Source organism: Eleutherodactylus coqui, unplaced genomic scaffold (genome assembly GCF_035609145.1).
Source record: "Eleutherodactylus coqui strain aEleCoq1 unplaced genomic scaffold, aEleCoq1.hap1 HAP1_SCAFFOLD_43, whole genome shotgun sequence".
Lineage (NCBI taxonomy): Eukaryota > Metazoa > Chordata > Amphibia > Anura > Eleutherodactylidae > Eleutherodactylus > Eleutherodactylus coqui.
In genome coordinates, this window is record NW_027102323.1 from 678,060 (window position 1) to 696,215 (window position 18,156).

Sequence of the window (18,156 nt, forward strand, 5' to 3'; positions counted from 1 at the left end):
CTGCTTTTTTGCAAACAGCTGAAAGTTTGTAAATTTGGCAAATAAACTTGCAATGGGATTGAACAATTTTCATTGCAATTATAGATGGCAAAATATGTTTAAAAATATCTAATCATACAGCATATAATACAGCATTTCTAAAGTAAAGGTGGCCATTCACATTAGTTGAAGGGCTTCTGTCATCACTAACTGTAAACTAAGTTATGGGGCTCAAAGGTGAGGGCCGGTGGTCTGCTTATTATACTCAGTGTCCCCTGTTTCAGTGCTGGGCCCCTGAGAAATCAGCACACACACACAGTGACCATATCAGAAGGCTGTGCGCATACGCTCTCCCATCTATCTCTTTAGGAGAGTGGGCGCACACAGCCTTGGGAAGAGTGTCACCATATATATGCGAACACTAATTTCTCAGAAACACAGTCCTGGAACAGGGACCCTGTGGCTATAAAAAGCATCTTACCTGATCCCCCGTCCCTTTATCTTTGAGGCCCATTATACAGTTCATGGGGCCAACAGTTGAAGACAGAGGCTCTTTAAGTGCATTTTGCATGGAGCAATTTGCTCCGGTAGCCAAGCGCCAAATCATTGGCACTTGTATACCAAGCCTTTGCATAAGCTGATTCAAACCTTCTGCAGGACTAATCGTTTGTCCCACATAGAGAATCATTGCTGTCGGCACCACATCCCTTGTTGACATCATAAGGTTTGCAGCTGGCGATGATTTTGTTCAGCTGCATGAAAGTTGCGACCAGCTGCTGAACAAATGTTTGCTTATTAAATGGTGGATCAGGTACAGCTTTACATAGGTCAAAAGTCAGGCAAAAGGGTGTTCATGTGATCGTTCATGCCAGATTGTCAGCTCATGTACAAAGACGTATAGAAGGTGGTTGATCAGTCGTTAAATTTTCATCTAGTGAATGATTGTTTCACAGATGTAGCCATACGTTTGTAAGTCCGTGTTGGCTGCCACAGTTGTTCAAACTGGCCATACTAGTTCAATGACACTTGGCGACAGACTAATGAGCTTTTGTGCATGATTCTTCGAATCTTTTGCCTCACCCTTGGACAAAGATTTCCAGACAAGGTCTGTATGTCTAAGAAAGAGCTCTGTACTCCAACATACAATTGTAGATGTGAGGGTTTCATTAGACAGGCAATCCTAAGTCAGTAACATTTCATTCCACTCACATATTTGGACCCTTTTCAAACAATTGTTACTGGTAATCAAATATCATCACAAAGGATTAGCTGAATTGCACGAAGGAGAAGACATCGGTCACGTGTATGGCACCATATAATGCAGAGTTCTTACTTACATATATCAGATGGAACTCCTATTCTAGCACCCAGCTTACACCACAGTGCAGTCAACTATCTGACTAGATGAGTGTATGCGATTTGTCAGATGAAACAATTGTTGATTGTTAAATTTAACCTTATGAATGAGGATTTTGCTTGATATTGTCCATTTTCATCAACTTAAGTTTAATGTGTATGGGTACGAACATTGGGGAAGGCAATGGCAAACCACACGGCAAAAACGGTCTGCCAAGAAAATGTCATGACGTGACGTGGCCCTAGGAGTCAGTCATGACTCTGTGCTTGCACCAGGGGACTTTACTTTTACCTACCAACATACACCAAAAGTATATATGTCTTTATGGGATACATCTGGATACATTTTTTTTGGTACAGTACTAAAAACAATAAAATTATAAGTCAAGAGCAGAATCCAAGAATTATGCATATACACTACCACAGAATATGATTGGACCAACCCACATCCTCCTAATAATAAAAGGCGCATCCTCCATAGAAAACAAAACAATGTATCATCTAGATCCTGACTGTATTTTTGTATCTTCAAAACCAGCATACAATGGCATCCATGTGTTTTTTCTAACTATATCGTTGGTCATAGGATTTGGCAACAACAAACTGAATAACTTTACTTCCATCGTTACGAGGAAACTTTATAAAAGTTCGTCAAAAAGTACTCGGCGAAAACAACAGAAAAAGTAAAGCAATAAAAGTAAAAAGAAACTCATCACTGCGGAGATGGAGCAGCGCTGTACATTCTCTACTACACTTTTTTGAAGTCAGGAAACATAGGACAAAAGAAGAACAGATTTTATTTATTTATTTTTTAAATAATGGTCAAGGATTTAATTCATCTTGTTTCAATATCATTACAGAAAATGTTATGGTACAGAGTTCTTCAGTATTTTCTTTGCTTCTTTTTCTCCACATGAATGCTGGTACACTGTAATCTGTACAAGATCAGTTTTTGATTTTTTTTTCTGTACATTTCTTAAATGTATTGGTTAAAAAGGCTGTCAGCACTTAAGGAAGCAATTTTTTTTTCAAAGAAAAGGTATTCAGTTACTGCCCAATAGTACTGAGCGGAGTGATTGCCAGGACGTCTCTCCTCCTTGTTAAGAAGATGGGAGTCTGGATCCAGATGCAACCACTTGGCACATCAACACGTTATACAAGATAAAGAACAAGCAGAGCTCTCTTGTGAAGCGGTTATGAAGCATACTGATAAGGGAAACAGCAGTGTCATCTAAGCTAGTATAAAGTAAGCAGACAGCCTTGGTTAAGAGCTTAAGTATTTGTACTTTAAGGATGAGAGAAACACAACTTTTGCAGGCATCTACTGCTGTCTACTAAAAGCTACTGCTATTAGACCTAGCATTTTAACACACAAAGCAATTGCAATGAAGGAAAAGTTGCCTTGATATAATCAGAATAAGGTTTTATAAGAGTTTTTTTTTTATAAGGTTTTTTTTTGGGGGGGGGGGGATTTTTTTTTCAGTTTTTCTCCTCAAAGTCAGTTTTTGAAATTTAGTTCAAGATGTTGACTACACTGATCAACTTTATCCAAATCATAAAAACTAGCTGTGCCGTTGCATATTACAGGATACAGTCAATGATATGTGGACATGCATCAATGCTTCTCTCTTGCTTTTGTCATCATAGCCTTCCGATGACCATGACATCCACCACCTCTCCCTTGTGAAGTTCCACATACTGCTCTGTCTTTGGAGGTAGCATCAACAGTCCATTGGCACTGCGCATACTCATCAGGCGACTGCTCATCTGATTACCTGCGTGGAGAAGACATAGACGTTAGCACACTCCTCGTAAGACAAGATGACAATGGACATTTCCTATATGGGAGTTCTTGGTGTCTGGATCAGTCGACGTAATGTAAAGACTGGTTCATTAATCAGCTTACTCTACCTAGTGGCTAATGATTAACCTTCTAGTGTGATGGGTTATTCGTCTTTAGGGTCTGGAGGAAGTAGTTGACTATACTAATAGATCACAGACTGAACATGAGTCAACACTGTGACGTAGCAGCAAAAATGAAAAACACAATTCTGTGATGTATTAAGAGAAGCATAGAGTCTAGATCATATGAGGTAATTATCTCCCTCTACTCTTCCTTAGTCAGACCTCAGCTGGAATACTGTGTCCAGTTCTGGGCACCCCAATTTAAAAAAAAATAGACAAACTGGATTAAGTTCAGAGAAGAGCTACCAGGATAGTGAGCGGTCTGCAAACCATGTCCTGTTAGGTACGGTTAAAGCATCTGGGAATGTTTAGCTTGCAAAAGTGAAGGCTGAGAGGAGACTTAATAGCGGTCTACAAATATCTGATGGGTTGTCACAGTGCAGAGAGATCAGCCCTATTCTCATCTGCACAAGGAAAGACTAGAAGCAATGGGATGAAAGTGAAAGGGAGGAGACACAAATTAGATATTCGACAGTCAGGGTGATCAATGGGTGGAACAGGTTACCACGGGAGGTGGTGAGTTCTACTTCAATGGAAGTCTTCAAACAGAGGCTGGACAGACATCTGTCTGGTATGATTTAGTGATCCTGCATTGAGCAAAGAGTTGGACCGGATGACCATGGAGGTCCCTTCCAAATCCACGATTCTATGATATTTATGGGAACTATAAAAAGATTTTCCAAACCTGGCATCCATTTTTTTGGTCCTTAGGAACATAAAGTAAAAACTAAAACAATGTAAGGTACAATATACTGTGTATAATTCAAGTTGACTCCTCTGACTTTCTTGATGTAGGTAGTGGGACCCTTAGTGGTCATCTATTGTGGTGACGGGTTGAGTAATGTCTGTTTGGCAATCAAGGTCAGGTTTCCAGCTAAAGGATTTTCAGATCTCCTGATGATACAATATAGAATAGAGCCAGCGGATTTCCATTTCATCCCAATGTATTTTTACACCATATTATGCACCACGCCTGTTCTTTTTGCAATGTTTTGCCACATCGACTGTTAACGCTTTACCATACAAGCAAGCTATAGGAACCTTTCCTAAAAATGGTTCTTGCCACCATTTGGTCAGTTTTTTTTTTTACTTCTTCCATGACTGATATGATAAATTCTTTTTGCTTTATAGCGAGTCATCCACCAGCATATTTCCATTCAAATCCCTCTTCTTCCTTGCAGGGCTAATAGAAATCAACCTTTACAAGTCTAAAAGGAGCCTAAGGGTGGCTTCACCTGTGCCAACTATTGGCTGAAAAATCGTTCGAACTAGCAATTTTGACTGATAGTTTTTCTGTGCAATAACGCAGGATTCGATTGAGCGAGAAATTGCTCATTGATCATTTTGTTTTGGCTAAGTGTAACAAAGCAACTAGTGAGTTCTCATTGAACAACTGTTTGTTCACAGTAAACGGAGGTTGACAGCTGGAAGAGATCTCCAGCGCGCTTCGCCTCCATTAACTGAACGACTATCGCTCCTGTGTGAAAGTACAGAAGTCTTAGTTGTTGGAATGGCTTTCGAACGCTTACATACCCGAAAGTCATCCTGTGAAAAGCTACCCTAAGAAAAGAAAATGGTGGCTTCCATTACCGGTTATGCAGTTATTTTTTGTTAGAAGCTGTAGGGGTGGGCACCCCGCCATGGCACTTTCTGACTGTGTGATATCTGCTAGTTATATTATCAAGTTGATGGCAATGTTATTAAAATATCCATTACAACCTAACTGATAGAAGTGTCCAGTTATATGTAGTCAATAGAGACCTGTACTTTGTGCCCAAGGCAGTGGCTCTTGGTGATGCCACGTAAGTATGCAGCGATGGTACTCTGGGCGAGGATCCAACTTTACATCACAAGATAACTGCAAGACAGAAAAGAAAATGTTCTCCTATATTCAGTCATATTCACCTATTTTTCTTGTTGTATTTCAATCATCTGTCCAACTTTAAATACCATCTACGAGAGTGAAGAGCGGCAGCTAGGAGCATCTGAAAAAACAGACACATCTATGTATTACACAGACATGCCACTGATAGCAATGGACAAGTGTAGAAGTTCCCCTTGCTGTCTTTTCCCTCATAGATTCCAGTGGTTTGCTTGGGGTCCAGCAGTTGGACAAACTGGGATTAGCTTATTTTTAATGAGGGTCCCTTCTAACAAAAAGGAATGGTCTAAAGAGGACTTTGTAAATATATAGCATTACTTATCTTGTACTGATCATGACTTACAGTCTGCATTATAATCAAGAGCTGTGCCCATAATTCTGCTGGTCCCCATTGCACTCCTATGATGCAGTGAAACTATTCAGTGCCTGATGTGAAAATCACATTTCCCAAATATGCCAATATATATCCAGACATACATCCAGTAATAAATCATAGGGTATTTTGGCAATGAAACCTGAAGAATTGGGAATGCAGCTCTGGAGAATAATACAGGATGTAACTCCGTACAAGTGGAGCTGGTGTTCTGCTTGCATACCAATTAAATTACTAGTTTCTTCAAGCACAAAAATAAGCCATGGTGAAATTGAGCATTACACACAGCCCATTAAAATGAGTAAGAGGTCTGTGTAATGCAGGGCAGGTCAAGTCCTCCAGATCAGGAGACATTCTTTCTAACTGCTCTCCACTCCTCAGGAGACAGGGACCCTCAATGCCCTCTTCTAATCTAATTTTGGATTCCTATGAGGCTTTTTCTTTCTGTCATTATACAAGAGCGCCACCTGCTGGCTAAAACCAGCACTGCAGTATGTGGTGTACCTAAGAGGCTCTGATGACGGAGCAGCCGACAATATACAGTAAAAATACCCTGTCGGACGTCTTCAGGCTTTAATCAGAATGTCGGAAGCTGTCAGACAGTTGATTGGAAAGGGTTAACTCATAATTCCCTAATAGGGTACACGAAAATGTTTTTTTTTTAAAAACAGTACAACCCCTTTAACATAACATCCTCCAATTGTTAGCAACATATTGTAGTAGTGAAATTGGGGAACACAAAGACCGTATAGTGTAAAGTTAGGGTGGTTTTATATCTGCAACCATGGTTCCACTTTTGTGCTCTGTTCGGGGAGCAGGAAAGGGGAATCTCCGCAACCAAATGGCTCATTCTCTGGACAGCACCACAAGCACCAGACAGACCCCATTGATTATAATGAGGTCCGTCTGTTTTCCACTCGGCTGCCTAACTTTAGATGAAAGAAAAAGCTCTGCATGCAGCACTTTTTCTTCCAGTACTTTGAGCCGAATCTGCGACTGAACCTCCGTCTCCGATGTGAAATCGGCCTTAATCACATACACATTTACCTGGAGTTTTTCCTTAAAGCGGTATTCCGGGCGATGGGACATTTTTTCCAGTTTTCACCCATCCAGTGAAAACTGATAGATCAGTGGGATCGTCCGATTGCTGTGCTTGGCTGTTTGCCCCTTTGAAATGAATGAAGCAGACAATAATAGTCGAGCACAGCACTCGGCTATTTCTGTCTGCCCCGTTGAAATGAATGGAGTGGCACTACTCCATTCATTTCAATAGGTCAGACATATAGGCAAACACAGCACAGCACTCGGCTATCTGCCTGCACCGTTGAGAGGAATCAGCCTGTTCTGTGTGACCAGCAGCTCTATTCCCTGCTTCCCTGCAGAAGCGAGACGATGTATGCTGAACTGTGAAATAAGCGGGACGCAGGTCCCCCAGTCTCAGGAACACTGGGGGTCCCAGCAGTCATACCCCCACCGTTGAAACATCCCATCGTTGAAAATCCCTCTTAAAGTAAACCTTCAAAATTCTGTCCTTGTACCTAACGAAGTGGAGGGTAAATTACCTGCACTTGTTCTTCTATGCCACGCCTCCCAATCTGCCAGTTTCAGGCCGTGGCTCCACCTGTCCAAGATGGCTACAGCTATTTTCTAACTACCTAATGCACTGCTCTCTGATTGTCCATTGGCAAGTCAGCGAACAGGTATAATGCATCGTTAGTCTAAGACTACCAATACACTGTAGAGATTAGCTAGATTGAAGACTGAATCGGCCATCTTGAATGCCCGAAAAGAGGACCTGGAACTGCAAATTGGAAAGACGGCAGAGAAGAACAACTGCAGATAATATACACACCCACGTTCCTCCTCCGGCTCCATTGCAGAATTTTGTCCAGAAAACTGGAGGGTCACTTTAACATTTACTTATAAAACAAAAACAATATAAGTTTTCAAACAGCGGCAAAGTAATGGAAATTGAGCAGCTATTTTGTGTCTTCATATACAGAGACATTCATGTTGATGTAAAGTCATATAACTGCTTTATATGGTAAATTCTCAAAATAAAGACCCTTTGTACGTGTATAGAGCCGCCTCACTAGACACTTGGACATGAAACACACACTGTTTTAGAGGTGTATAACATTTCCTAATAGGGGTGACTGCAATAAATAGCGATGGAACGGCAGATACGAATTCCGCTCTCCATATAACATGGGCGGTATAAATACCCTGGCTTTGATGATTGTAGGTCTTGGATCCAGGATTCCCTGCATCTTTCTTAGTGCTGGTACGACAAAAAGATTACAGGTAACTACTGCTGACACAGGGTTGCCTAGAGTGAATGGAAGACAAATACCATTAATCAGGAGAAGGCAGGTAGTAAACAACGTAAATTATGTGTAACACGTTCAGGCTTTTACTCCAGAATCCACATTTGATTTTGTAAGATGTAGAAATAGATTTTTCCCTTTAACCTTGTGAATGCACGGTAAGTTCTGATCAATAAGGCCTTTTTCGAGCTGGACCCCTTCAAGACCATAGCGCGACTAGTAAAACCAATGCTTTCCCTTGTATGGGTTAATTTATTAGGCATTACATATGTTGATTGAAAAAACAATCAAAATACTAACGACCACCCGTCTGTCGGTGAGTTACATGCTCCGCCCCTGATCACATGACAGTGACCTCATCAACTAGTTACAGCGAGGTAATGAGGTGCCCCAAGGATGTCTAACCACCACCTAACTAGTTACACCGAGTTAGTGAGGTGCCCCAAGGATGTCTAACAACCACCTAACTAGTTACACCGAGGTAGTGAGGCGCCCCAAGGATGTCTAACAACCACCTGACCAGTTACACCAAGGTAGTGAGGTGCCCCAAGGATGTCTAACCACCACCTAACTAGTTACACCGAGGTAGTGAGGCACCCCAAGGATGTCTAACAACCACCTAACTAGTTACACCAAGGTAGTGAGGCACCCCAAGGATGTCTAACAACCACCTAACTAGTTACATCCAGGTAGTGAGGCGCCCTAAGGATGTCTAACAACCACCTATCTAGTTACACCGAGGTAATGAGTTGCCCCAAGGATGTCTAACAACCACCTAACTAGTTACACCGAGGTAGTGAGGCGCCCCAAGGATGTCTAACAACCACCTAACTAGTTACATCCAGGTGGTGAGGCACCCCAAGGATGTCTAACAACCACCTAACTAGTTACATCCAGGTAGTGAGGCACCCCAAGGATGTCTAACAACCACCTAACTAGTTACACCAAGGTAGTGAGGCACGCCAAGGATGTCTAACAACCACCTAACTAGTTACATCCAGGTGGTGAGGCACCCCAAGGATGTCTAACAACCACCTAACTAGTTACACTGAGGAAACACCAACCTCCCAGTAACCATTATTAACCATCTCTGTTCCTCCGGTCATCACAGCCTCATCCTCCGGTTACCCCACAGCCGACAGTCTGCATACAGCGGTCAGTTATCTCGCAGCTGACAGATACCAAGCAGTAGTTACCTCAGAGCTGACAGTGGACAGTTACCTCAGAACAGTCTCCTGCAGCGCTCAGTTACCTCAGTGCAGCGCTCAGTCACCTCAGAGCTCAGTTACCTCAGCGCAGCGCTCAGTCACCTCAGAGCTCAGTCACCTCAGAGCAGCGCCGAGTCACCTCAGAGCTCAGCTACCTCAGCTCAGACATGACACCATTAATAAAACACAATTGTTAAGCAGACATACATTCCCCATCATCACCCTGACTCACCCTTTCTTTACAGCCTAGTAAGGGTTACCACTAACACATTTAAAACTGACCAATCTACCTTAGGGGGCGCTCACCCCAATGTAATTGCATATGGGTATGTGTATATACAAGCCCATATATATATATATACACGTATTGGCTCTATCATGTGCATATATGTGGCAAAAATACAACATGCTGCGTTCTGTTTTGCGCTCATGTATTACACAATTCCGATACGCTAATTTGAGAGGAACTGCGTAAGGCAATGCGATTAATTGCCTGCGAGTTACCACCTTTCATACGGGCATACAGAACACACGTAATACATGGTAATCATATGGCGGCCTAATGGATGGACAATCTCAGACAACGGTCCCTCCTCTAAGTACCTCAGACCCACCAAGCCATAATACACAAAGGGGTGAAGCTGTGTCACTCACCTGTTTCAGCTTGAAGGTTTTTTTAAAATGATATCCTCCAGGTCCAACAAATCTGGTTCTCTTGGACAACGGCGCTTGGACAGTGTCTAGAAAACGAAGCAGAAATGGTAACAATTTCTACCATGATATTGCGGGAAAAGTACAGTTCATCCATCAAGTGTACCACTAGCTTCTTAAGAGCAACAGATCAAAGTATGAATAGCTTTTTTCCCCTAATTCAGCATAGAGCTGAAAAAAAATTCTAGAAAATTAAGCATTAGTTTATGATTCAGTTTAGTGATCGGGTTTACAAACTACTCAGCAATGTCTACTAAGTGGAAGGATAAAACCACTTCCACAGGCCGGTACTGGAATATAACATTGGCTAGGAGGACTTGTTTTTTTAGTTGTAAATGGGTATTTCCAGAACGGACCGACCACCTATCCACAGAACAGTTGATAAAGTCTGATCAGCAGCGCGAATCTCACCACTGGGACACCCACCGATCCCAAAAACGCCAATCCCGTGTCCCTCTCTGCTGCTCACTTCAAACCCCGCAGTGAGGAGCAGCTTGACTAGTGTGGCGGCTGAGCATGTACAATGCCAGTCCATTACATTCTGTGGTCCTGCTTAAGTGCTTGTCCTGAGCTTTCTCCGGCAGCCCGATTGAAAGGAATTGAGCAGAAGCAAACAGTCATCCGCACCTTCATTCATGCACCAGGAGAGGCGGATACGGCGACCCTGTTCTTGGCATCAGTGCTGGTTTCGGTGGCGAGACCCTCACCAATCAGACTTTCGGCACCTATTTTGTGGATAGGTGCCAAGACAATCCTGAGATTAGTGCTTTATAGCAACCCTCTGGTTTCAGGACCAAACTTCTACCCTGGACTGAAGGAGGGTATATTACTTGCAGTTGTTCTTCTCTGCCATCTATCCGATTCACGAATTCCAGGTCACATTTTTCAGGCGCCCAAGATGGCTGTTGCAGTTTTCTAACTATCTAATGTATACTGTGCACTGCTCTCTGATTGACCAGTGTTGCTCATGTGATCAGTGCTGGCCAATCAGAGAGCAGGTATAGCAGGTTATATCAGCCACCTTAGACAACCAAAAACAGTACCCAGAACCAATGGATCAGAGGGACGGCAGAGAACAACTGCAGGTTATATACCCCCTTCTCCCTCCGACCCGGTAACAGATCTTTGTGAAGTATTCTACTTCACTAGACTTTAATTGGCTTCCATTTAGCACTGCACTTTAATATTATACATGTATTACCGGTTACAGGACTGTTTTCTCTCTGGGTTTCTCTTGGCTTTGAGATGGTTCTATTCATGATCTGCAGGATTTCTTTTTATGCAACTAGAAATAAAACAAGAGCATTTGAGAGGGAAGATTAAATATGTAAGACGGGTCTGACAGATGCATAATTAGCCCAACAACATTTAGAGAATATACAATCTATACTCCTTTCCCTTACAGAATATATTAAATGAGTTTCCCCACCGATAACACACATGGTATACAAAAATAATACTCAATATACACAAGCAAGGAGAAGATCTGCCAAGGCTGGATACTACCGGCAAGGAGCGCCCGCTGCGGCTCGGCCCCCTCACTTGAGTGTTGCGTCAAACTTCTAAGTAGATTTCTTTCTGTAGCGCAGCAGCGGTTCAGAATAAAACAAGACACATGCCAAATGGGCATCTCTGTCCTGGGTTCATGCTGCCCGTGGGTTTGGGTGGCATGAACCTAGTGACAGCTTCCTTTTAAGGATTAAAGATTACATACCGTACTGATTTCTCATTTTTATACAGCTCTATGCACACACTTGCTTCGGAACGGAAGACATAAGCATCAATTACAGGAGATTGTAAAATTGTGTGTATATAATAGAATATGAGAAACATCTATTTACAGTGAGCCGCTGAACAGAAAGGTGACAGCTGGCCTGAAAGCACATTTATAGTCATGTATCTACTAGTAAACCGTATCCTGTAGTGAAAATGTCAGCACTGACTCTGAGAAGAGACATTTACACAGAACTGAAGGGGTTAAATAAGCATAGACTATAGATGCGAGATGTGAGACAGGTAGGTGGGAGGCGGTAGGTGTGAGATGGGTAGACGAGAGACACCCATTAACAGACCCCAGCCGATCAACTATTGATATCCCGAGGAAAGATCTTCAATAGTATTTCCCTGGAAAACCCCTGTAAGTCCTCCTGCCCGCGGCCGGGTCGGAATCCGACTGCGAAATCTCACAGCGGAATCAGACCTGGTGACCCCCAGAGACTCTATACTCGCCTATCCGGATCCGCTACGAGTGTTTCGGCTGGGGCAGGGCGTAACGCGCCAGCGCTGGGCTCTAACACGGATTCCTGCGATACTACTGCGAAAGTGCTGACGGCCGGTCAGCTTCCATTGACTGCAATGGAAACTGTCTGTGCGTTTTTCTGCACTAAATAGAACCTGCTGCGACTCACCCCCGCAAACGGAAAATCACAGTTAATTTCCGCTAGTGGGCAGGGAAGAATCTTTTAACATTGCATGTCAATGGACGGACATTGCTGCGGATTTCGCGGCGGGCGTCTGACTGCGAATTCCGCAGCAAAAGTCCGTCCATGGGCATTGGGCCTAAGAGAAGAGATTATTACTTTTTATAGACAAGGAAAGCTCCGTGCTTCTCACAGAATGTGATGATCTGCCTGTCTAAACGTTCTGCACGAGCGCAAACAACCAGCGGTGATGTCACATGTTCGCGCAGATCGTTTAGCCGACAGTTGTTTCATGTAAATGGGGCATGAGGTTATATGTACACAGGCAAGTGTGATAACTCAGACCTATATCGCACTCGTAAACCGCAGATTTACAGGCTTCTGCAATGCGCTTCCCCTTTAAAAACGTGCGATTTGCATCGCTGAACGTGTTTGTCACTCATGAAAACAATTGCTCATGCCTTCAATAGTTAAAATGGAAAAACACATCAAACTCATGAGAACTGCATTTGCAGATGAGTCTAATGCAGTATTTTTGTCTCCTCTACAGAATACTGGGTGATCCTTGCAGACAAAATCACCCAAAAATAAGACAAACTGTGATTTTTCACTTTCACTGTATTGGTACGAGCGAAACATTGCTGGATGAGAGCGAATCCACTGAAAATAATTGGTTCTTTAAACACGCAGGTTCTGTGCGCGGCGCAACAACACAGAACCCCTGGATTATTACCGCTGGTGTAAATACAGCCTAAGGGCTTACTCAGACGACCGTATATTGGCCAGGTATTCACGCCCGGCCAATATACGGTGTCCCTCTCTGCAGGGGGAGGAGGCTGGAAGAGATGGGAGTAGTGCACTGAGCTCCCACGCCCTCTCCACCCCTCGGCACTATTTGCAAAGGGAGGGGCGAGGCAGGGCAGAGCTAGGTCTCGAAACTTAGCTCTGTCCCCGCCCCGCCCTGCCCCCTCTCATGAATACCTATCCGATATACGGTCGTCTGAATAAGCCCTAAAGACGCTCGTCATGAAGGGGCTGAATACTTCTCAGACTGCAGGAGGTTTTAAAAGTGGCATTCTATCTTCAACTTGGAGAAACCACTTTTATATCAGTTGTGTAGATTTATTTAAATTGCTTTTATTTGATTGAGTTTTACAAACAGCCGTAAGTTCTTAAATCTGACAAGCCTAATTTGCAGGGGGGGGGGGGATAATTTTGATTGTAACTTTAGTTATGCCCTATCCTATGAGTAACTTTATATTACTGGAATACCTCTTTAAGCACTTACAGAACTCCAGTGTTGTGACCTCATCGTAACCAAGACATCTGCCATAAGTGGTATGACATCACTCTCTCTGCCACCTGAACAACAGCACTGACTCTGAAGAGGTGGAGGCACATCTGAGACCAGAGGAAATGATACATCGCTTCTTCATCCAACAATACAGTAAGTAGATGGGAACTGGGTTATAGAGTCCGCATGGAGGGGGAGGAGGTGCACTGTGCTGTAGCGTTACATGAAATGCAGTATCATATATAAAATATAGATTTATTAATATATTTTACTTGAACTCAAAACTACCAATTACCTGATAGTTTTATTCTTTATGGAAAATAGGCGTCATAATAGCAATCCTATATAGATAGTAAATGTACATGCTGTCTCATGACATAGAGGTATTTCCTTATAAATTGTTTATGTTGCCATAGTAACGTCAGGAGACGACCACCAATAGGATTGCTGGTCATCAAATTGAAAGTTGTCAGTTGTGTGCAGTCAGTTATTGGTGGGTGATGTTCTTCTCTCCATTCAGTACTAGTAGACATGTGATGGAGATCTATACTGGAAGCTCGAGTAGAAGATCTATAGTTGTCCTGTGTTTGGGGCTCATTCACACGGGCGTAAGGGCATTTCAGCCACAGAAATACGCAGCATTTTGTGTGACTGGAATGCACTGATGCCCGCTTATTTTGCCGGCTTTGGCATCTATTTGCCACATGTTTGCGCACACAAATGTTGAGTGGATTGATTTCAATAGGCTCTTGCGGTGCACAAATGACACCAGGAAAGGTCATGTTGCAGATTTTTCACGCGATCGCAGATTGCATGAAATTGAGATCAATGGGTTCTATTTACTGAGGATTATGCATGCAAAATTTGTGTGGGTTTTATGTTGTGTGAATACGCCCAGGTGAACGAGCACTTATTCCCTATGGAGGGCATTTGCTGCCCGCAGGCTCCTCACTTGTAAGTCCTATTTTGGGTCTTTATCTCTGAGGATATAGAGGTCTTCTCTTGCTTTCTATGGTTACGTGTCAATGTGGCCTCTCGTATAGATATATCACAGCAATCACAGCCTATCAGTCACAAATATCAAATTATTTTGTTGATATAGAGCTGAAAGCAAGTGATGCCAAGAGAACATGACCGAAGCCAAAGGACAAGATGAGTTCATAATAGGGATCAATGGGAAGCCAGGTAAGTATAATAATGTGAAAAACACAGAAATACACAAATCATAAAAACACATTACATTAAAAAGATCCCCACATAATATAAGTCCCTGAAAGCATAATACAAAGCATATATTTATTATATAGCAGCCTGCTAGTATAAGCAGCAGCTAAATAGTTAAAATGAATTAGGGGACATATGTATTAAGTCTCCTAGACTGGGCAAGATATAGCACCCTGCTAGTATAAGCAGCAGCTAAATACTTCATCTGAATAAGGGGACACATGTATTAAGTATCCTAGCCTGGGCAAGATATACAACCCTGCTAGTATAAGCAGCAGCTAAACAGTTAAAATGAATAAGGGGACATATGTATTAAGTCTCCTAGACTGGGCAAGATATAGCACCCTGCTAGTATAAGCAGCAGCTAAATAGTTAAAATGAATAAGGGGACACATGTATTAAGTCTCCTAGCCTGGGCAAGATATAGCACCCTGCTAGCATAAGCAGCAGCTAAATAGTTAACGTGTTTAATATTATATGCTTGTATGTGCAATGTTTTTCTATGTACCCCCACACCTCGTTCTCATGAGGCACCCATGCGAGAGATCCGCAAATCAAGCCACCCATAGGGATGCATTAGCACTACAAAATAACTAAAACCATGTGGATGTCAATTTTTCCTGGCATGCAAATCGTACATGCAGGAAAAAAAAAAATCACAGCATGCTCCATTTTTCTGTGGATCCAGCACTGACGGCTTCCATTGAAGCTGACACTGTGGATGTGCAGCAGATCCGCGGGAAAACAGGAGATTGAAATGTTAAAAAAAAAGCACAGCGCACCCGCAGTGCAGAAGAAAGAAGATCTGGCCGTGGACAGAAAAGACCCACACTGGCTTCGGACAAGTAAGAAAATGTTTTTTAGGCCTCATGGCTTTGGGCACAGGTGGAAACCACTGCGGGATTCCACACTTTGAAACCGTGCGTGTCCGTGGACATGAGGCATTATCACATACATGTCTGCTAGTAGTTTCATTCTTTTTGTGTCTTTGAAATCACACGTCTGAATAGTAGCACGTCTGTAACCTACACCTTAAGGCGTAAACATATGTTAATCATTAGCATTACAACCTGTTTTGAATACTCATTTGTTCTGCTTGTATATACTGTCTGCATGTATATAATGGTGTATATATATTCTGCAATGTCCACATATGTAATTTATATTCATGGTGGTAATATCATATGCAATGTACATAACATATTCTTGTATATAGTGTTTGTGTATGTATTATTAATATTGCAATGTCTGTACATATTATAAATGTCCACATGTTTTAGATATATTTATACACAATCTACACATAATGTGCACACAGTGTTTATACGTATAATATTTGTACTTTACTTTTTGGTGTTATGCCTGTTTATTTTTATATAAAGTTTGGATATACTGATGTCCATGTATATAATATATAACAAAAGTATCTCTCCCATGGGTTAGGCTGCCTTCACATCTGAAGACTGTGAGTATATATAAGTGTAACTGTATCTATACATGCATATACATCCGTGTACTATTAATTCTGTAATATATATGTGATATGTTTCTATATCCTGGTAATGTTTCCGTGCATTAGCACATCAATATCTGTATATATGATTGATGCCCACGCATGTATTTATGTTATATCCTTAGGGAGCCAGAAGACTGAGTATATAAAAGTGTATATGTACCTATATATGCATATACATCTGTGTACTATTATTTCTGTCATATAATATATGTATAGAGTATAATGGTAACAAAAGCATCTCTCCCATGAGTTAGGCTGCCTTCACATCTGAAGACTGTGAGTATCTATATATGCATACACATCCATGTACTAATAATTCTGTAATACATATGTGATATGTTTCTATATCCTGTTAATGTTTCTGTGTATTGCATTAGCACATCAATATCTGTATATATGATTGGTGCCCACAAATGTATTCATGTTATATATTTAATGTATATATTGTTTGCATTGGTAATGTGTATATTTATGCCTGTATGGATATTATATGAATATGTGTATATGTGATGCTCTTCAATGTAATTAATGTTATGTTAATGTCATTGTATATATGTACACAGTATATATAATAAAGTATAATGTATTGTTAATTGCTTGAGATAATAGTAGTATCTTCAGTATAAGCTTCTTATTGTATCCTGTTAATGTTTATGTGACTGTATTATGTGATAAGTTCTGACCCTGATGTGACTGACCGTACAGAAGAAGCAGAATACAGGACAAGCTGCAATGGACAAAGCCTTCCAATTACACTCAGTATTGTCACTAAATAAGCAGAGCAGGATGTAAATGACATTTCTCTTCCCATCAGGCCCTCCAGGGCCCCTTATGGAGATGGGTCCCTATACTGACACTGTATATGTAGAACAGGAGATCTCCAGTGTAATTGGTCGGCTTTATAGGGATTCTCTGGTTATATGTAAGTAGCATTTATATAGCAGATACATAACTGATCACTACATGCGCTCTGACCTTCTTATATCATCACTGTGACCCTACAGAATCCTGAGCGCTGATCTCTGGTTCTGCCCTGCAGGGGGCGCACAGTGTAAAGATGCTCCTGATCATAGATGAGGATAACAGGTTAGAGCTCTAGTGACGGGTTATCTAGCAGCTAGTTATATATTCCCGGGGAATGCTTTACCATAGCAGTGTGATACTTTACCTGTATAGTCACTCACATCAGTATTATCTGTCCATGTGTTATTATATAAGGTAGCATACAGCAAGGCTCCTGCTGGAATGAAGCACATAATGTAGAATAAAAGCCACCTAGAAGTGTATAGATACAATGTGTGCAGTGTAACAACTGCAAACTAGATCAGTTATTAGAAGGTTCTGCATCATATTGATGCATATAGAGGACAATGTGATTCTGTGCTCTGACAGAGGATGACATGAGCCACATGGAGAAGTGACACATGCCACATCTGAGTATCTCCTCTTCTACAAATCTAGTCTTAGTGTAGGGACCCATCTGAATGAGGTCGCCGTGACGGGGCAGATGGGCTCGCACAATTGGAATAAAATGTGCGCCAAGAACCTCACATTTATACCTCTAGTTAGTAATATGTAAACTGTGTGGGAAAGAGTTTATCATTGGGATCTCTGCTCATATCAGTAGTATTAACTCAAATGGAAACTTTGCCAGGAAATCCCAGCAGCTCACGATAGGTAGACGAGAGCGCGAGATAGATAGATAGATAGATAGAGAGCGATAGATAGAATCATATATAGGCTATAGATTTAGTAATAAACATACAGCCAGTCTGCTCCTTGTAATATATGTAATGACGGTACACGTGATCCAAGATCATCCTACACAACCCAAGTGCAGACACGCTCCAATAATGCCAAGTGTTGGTTCACACTTCTGTTTACAATAGAAAACCGTGACA

At 41.8% G+C, this 18,156-nt stretch overlaps 1 protein-coding gene across 1 annotated transcript; it reads right to left on the reverse strand.

Annotated features, from left to right (window-relative positions):
* Positions 1-2,884: 2,884 nt before the first annotated feature.
* LOC136601747 (gephyrin-like) lies at positions 2,885-7,828 on the reverse strand. The gene is made up of 3 exons (XM_066588847.1): positions 7,781-7,828; positions 5,062-5,158; positions 2,885-3,110 (listed from the first exon to the last, which is right to left on the reverse strand). The coding sequence occupies exons 1-3, from the start codon at positions 7,823-7,825 to the stop codon at positions 2,977-2,979; spliced, it is 276 nt and encodes a 91-aa protein (XP_066444944.1). The 5' UTR covers positions 7,826-7,828; the 3' UTR covers positions 2,885-2,976.
* Positions 7,829-18,156: the final 10,328 nt, after the last annotated feature.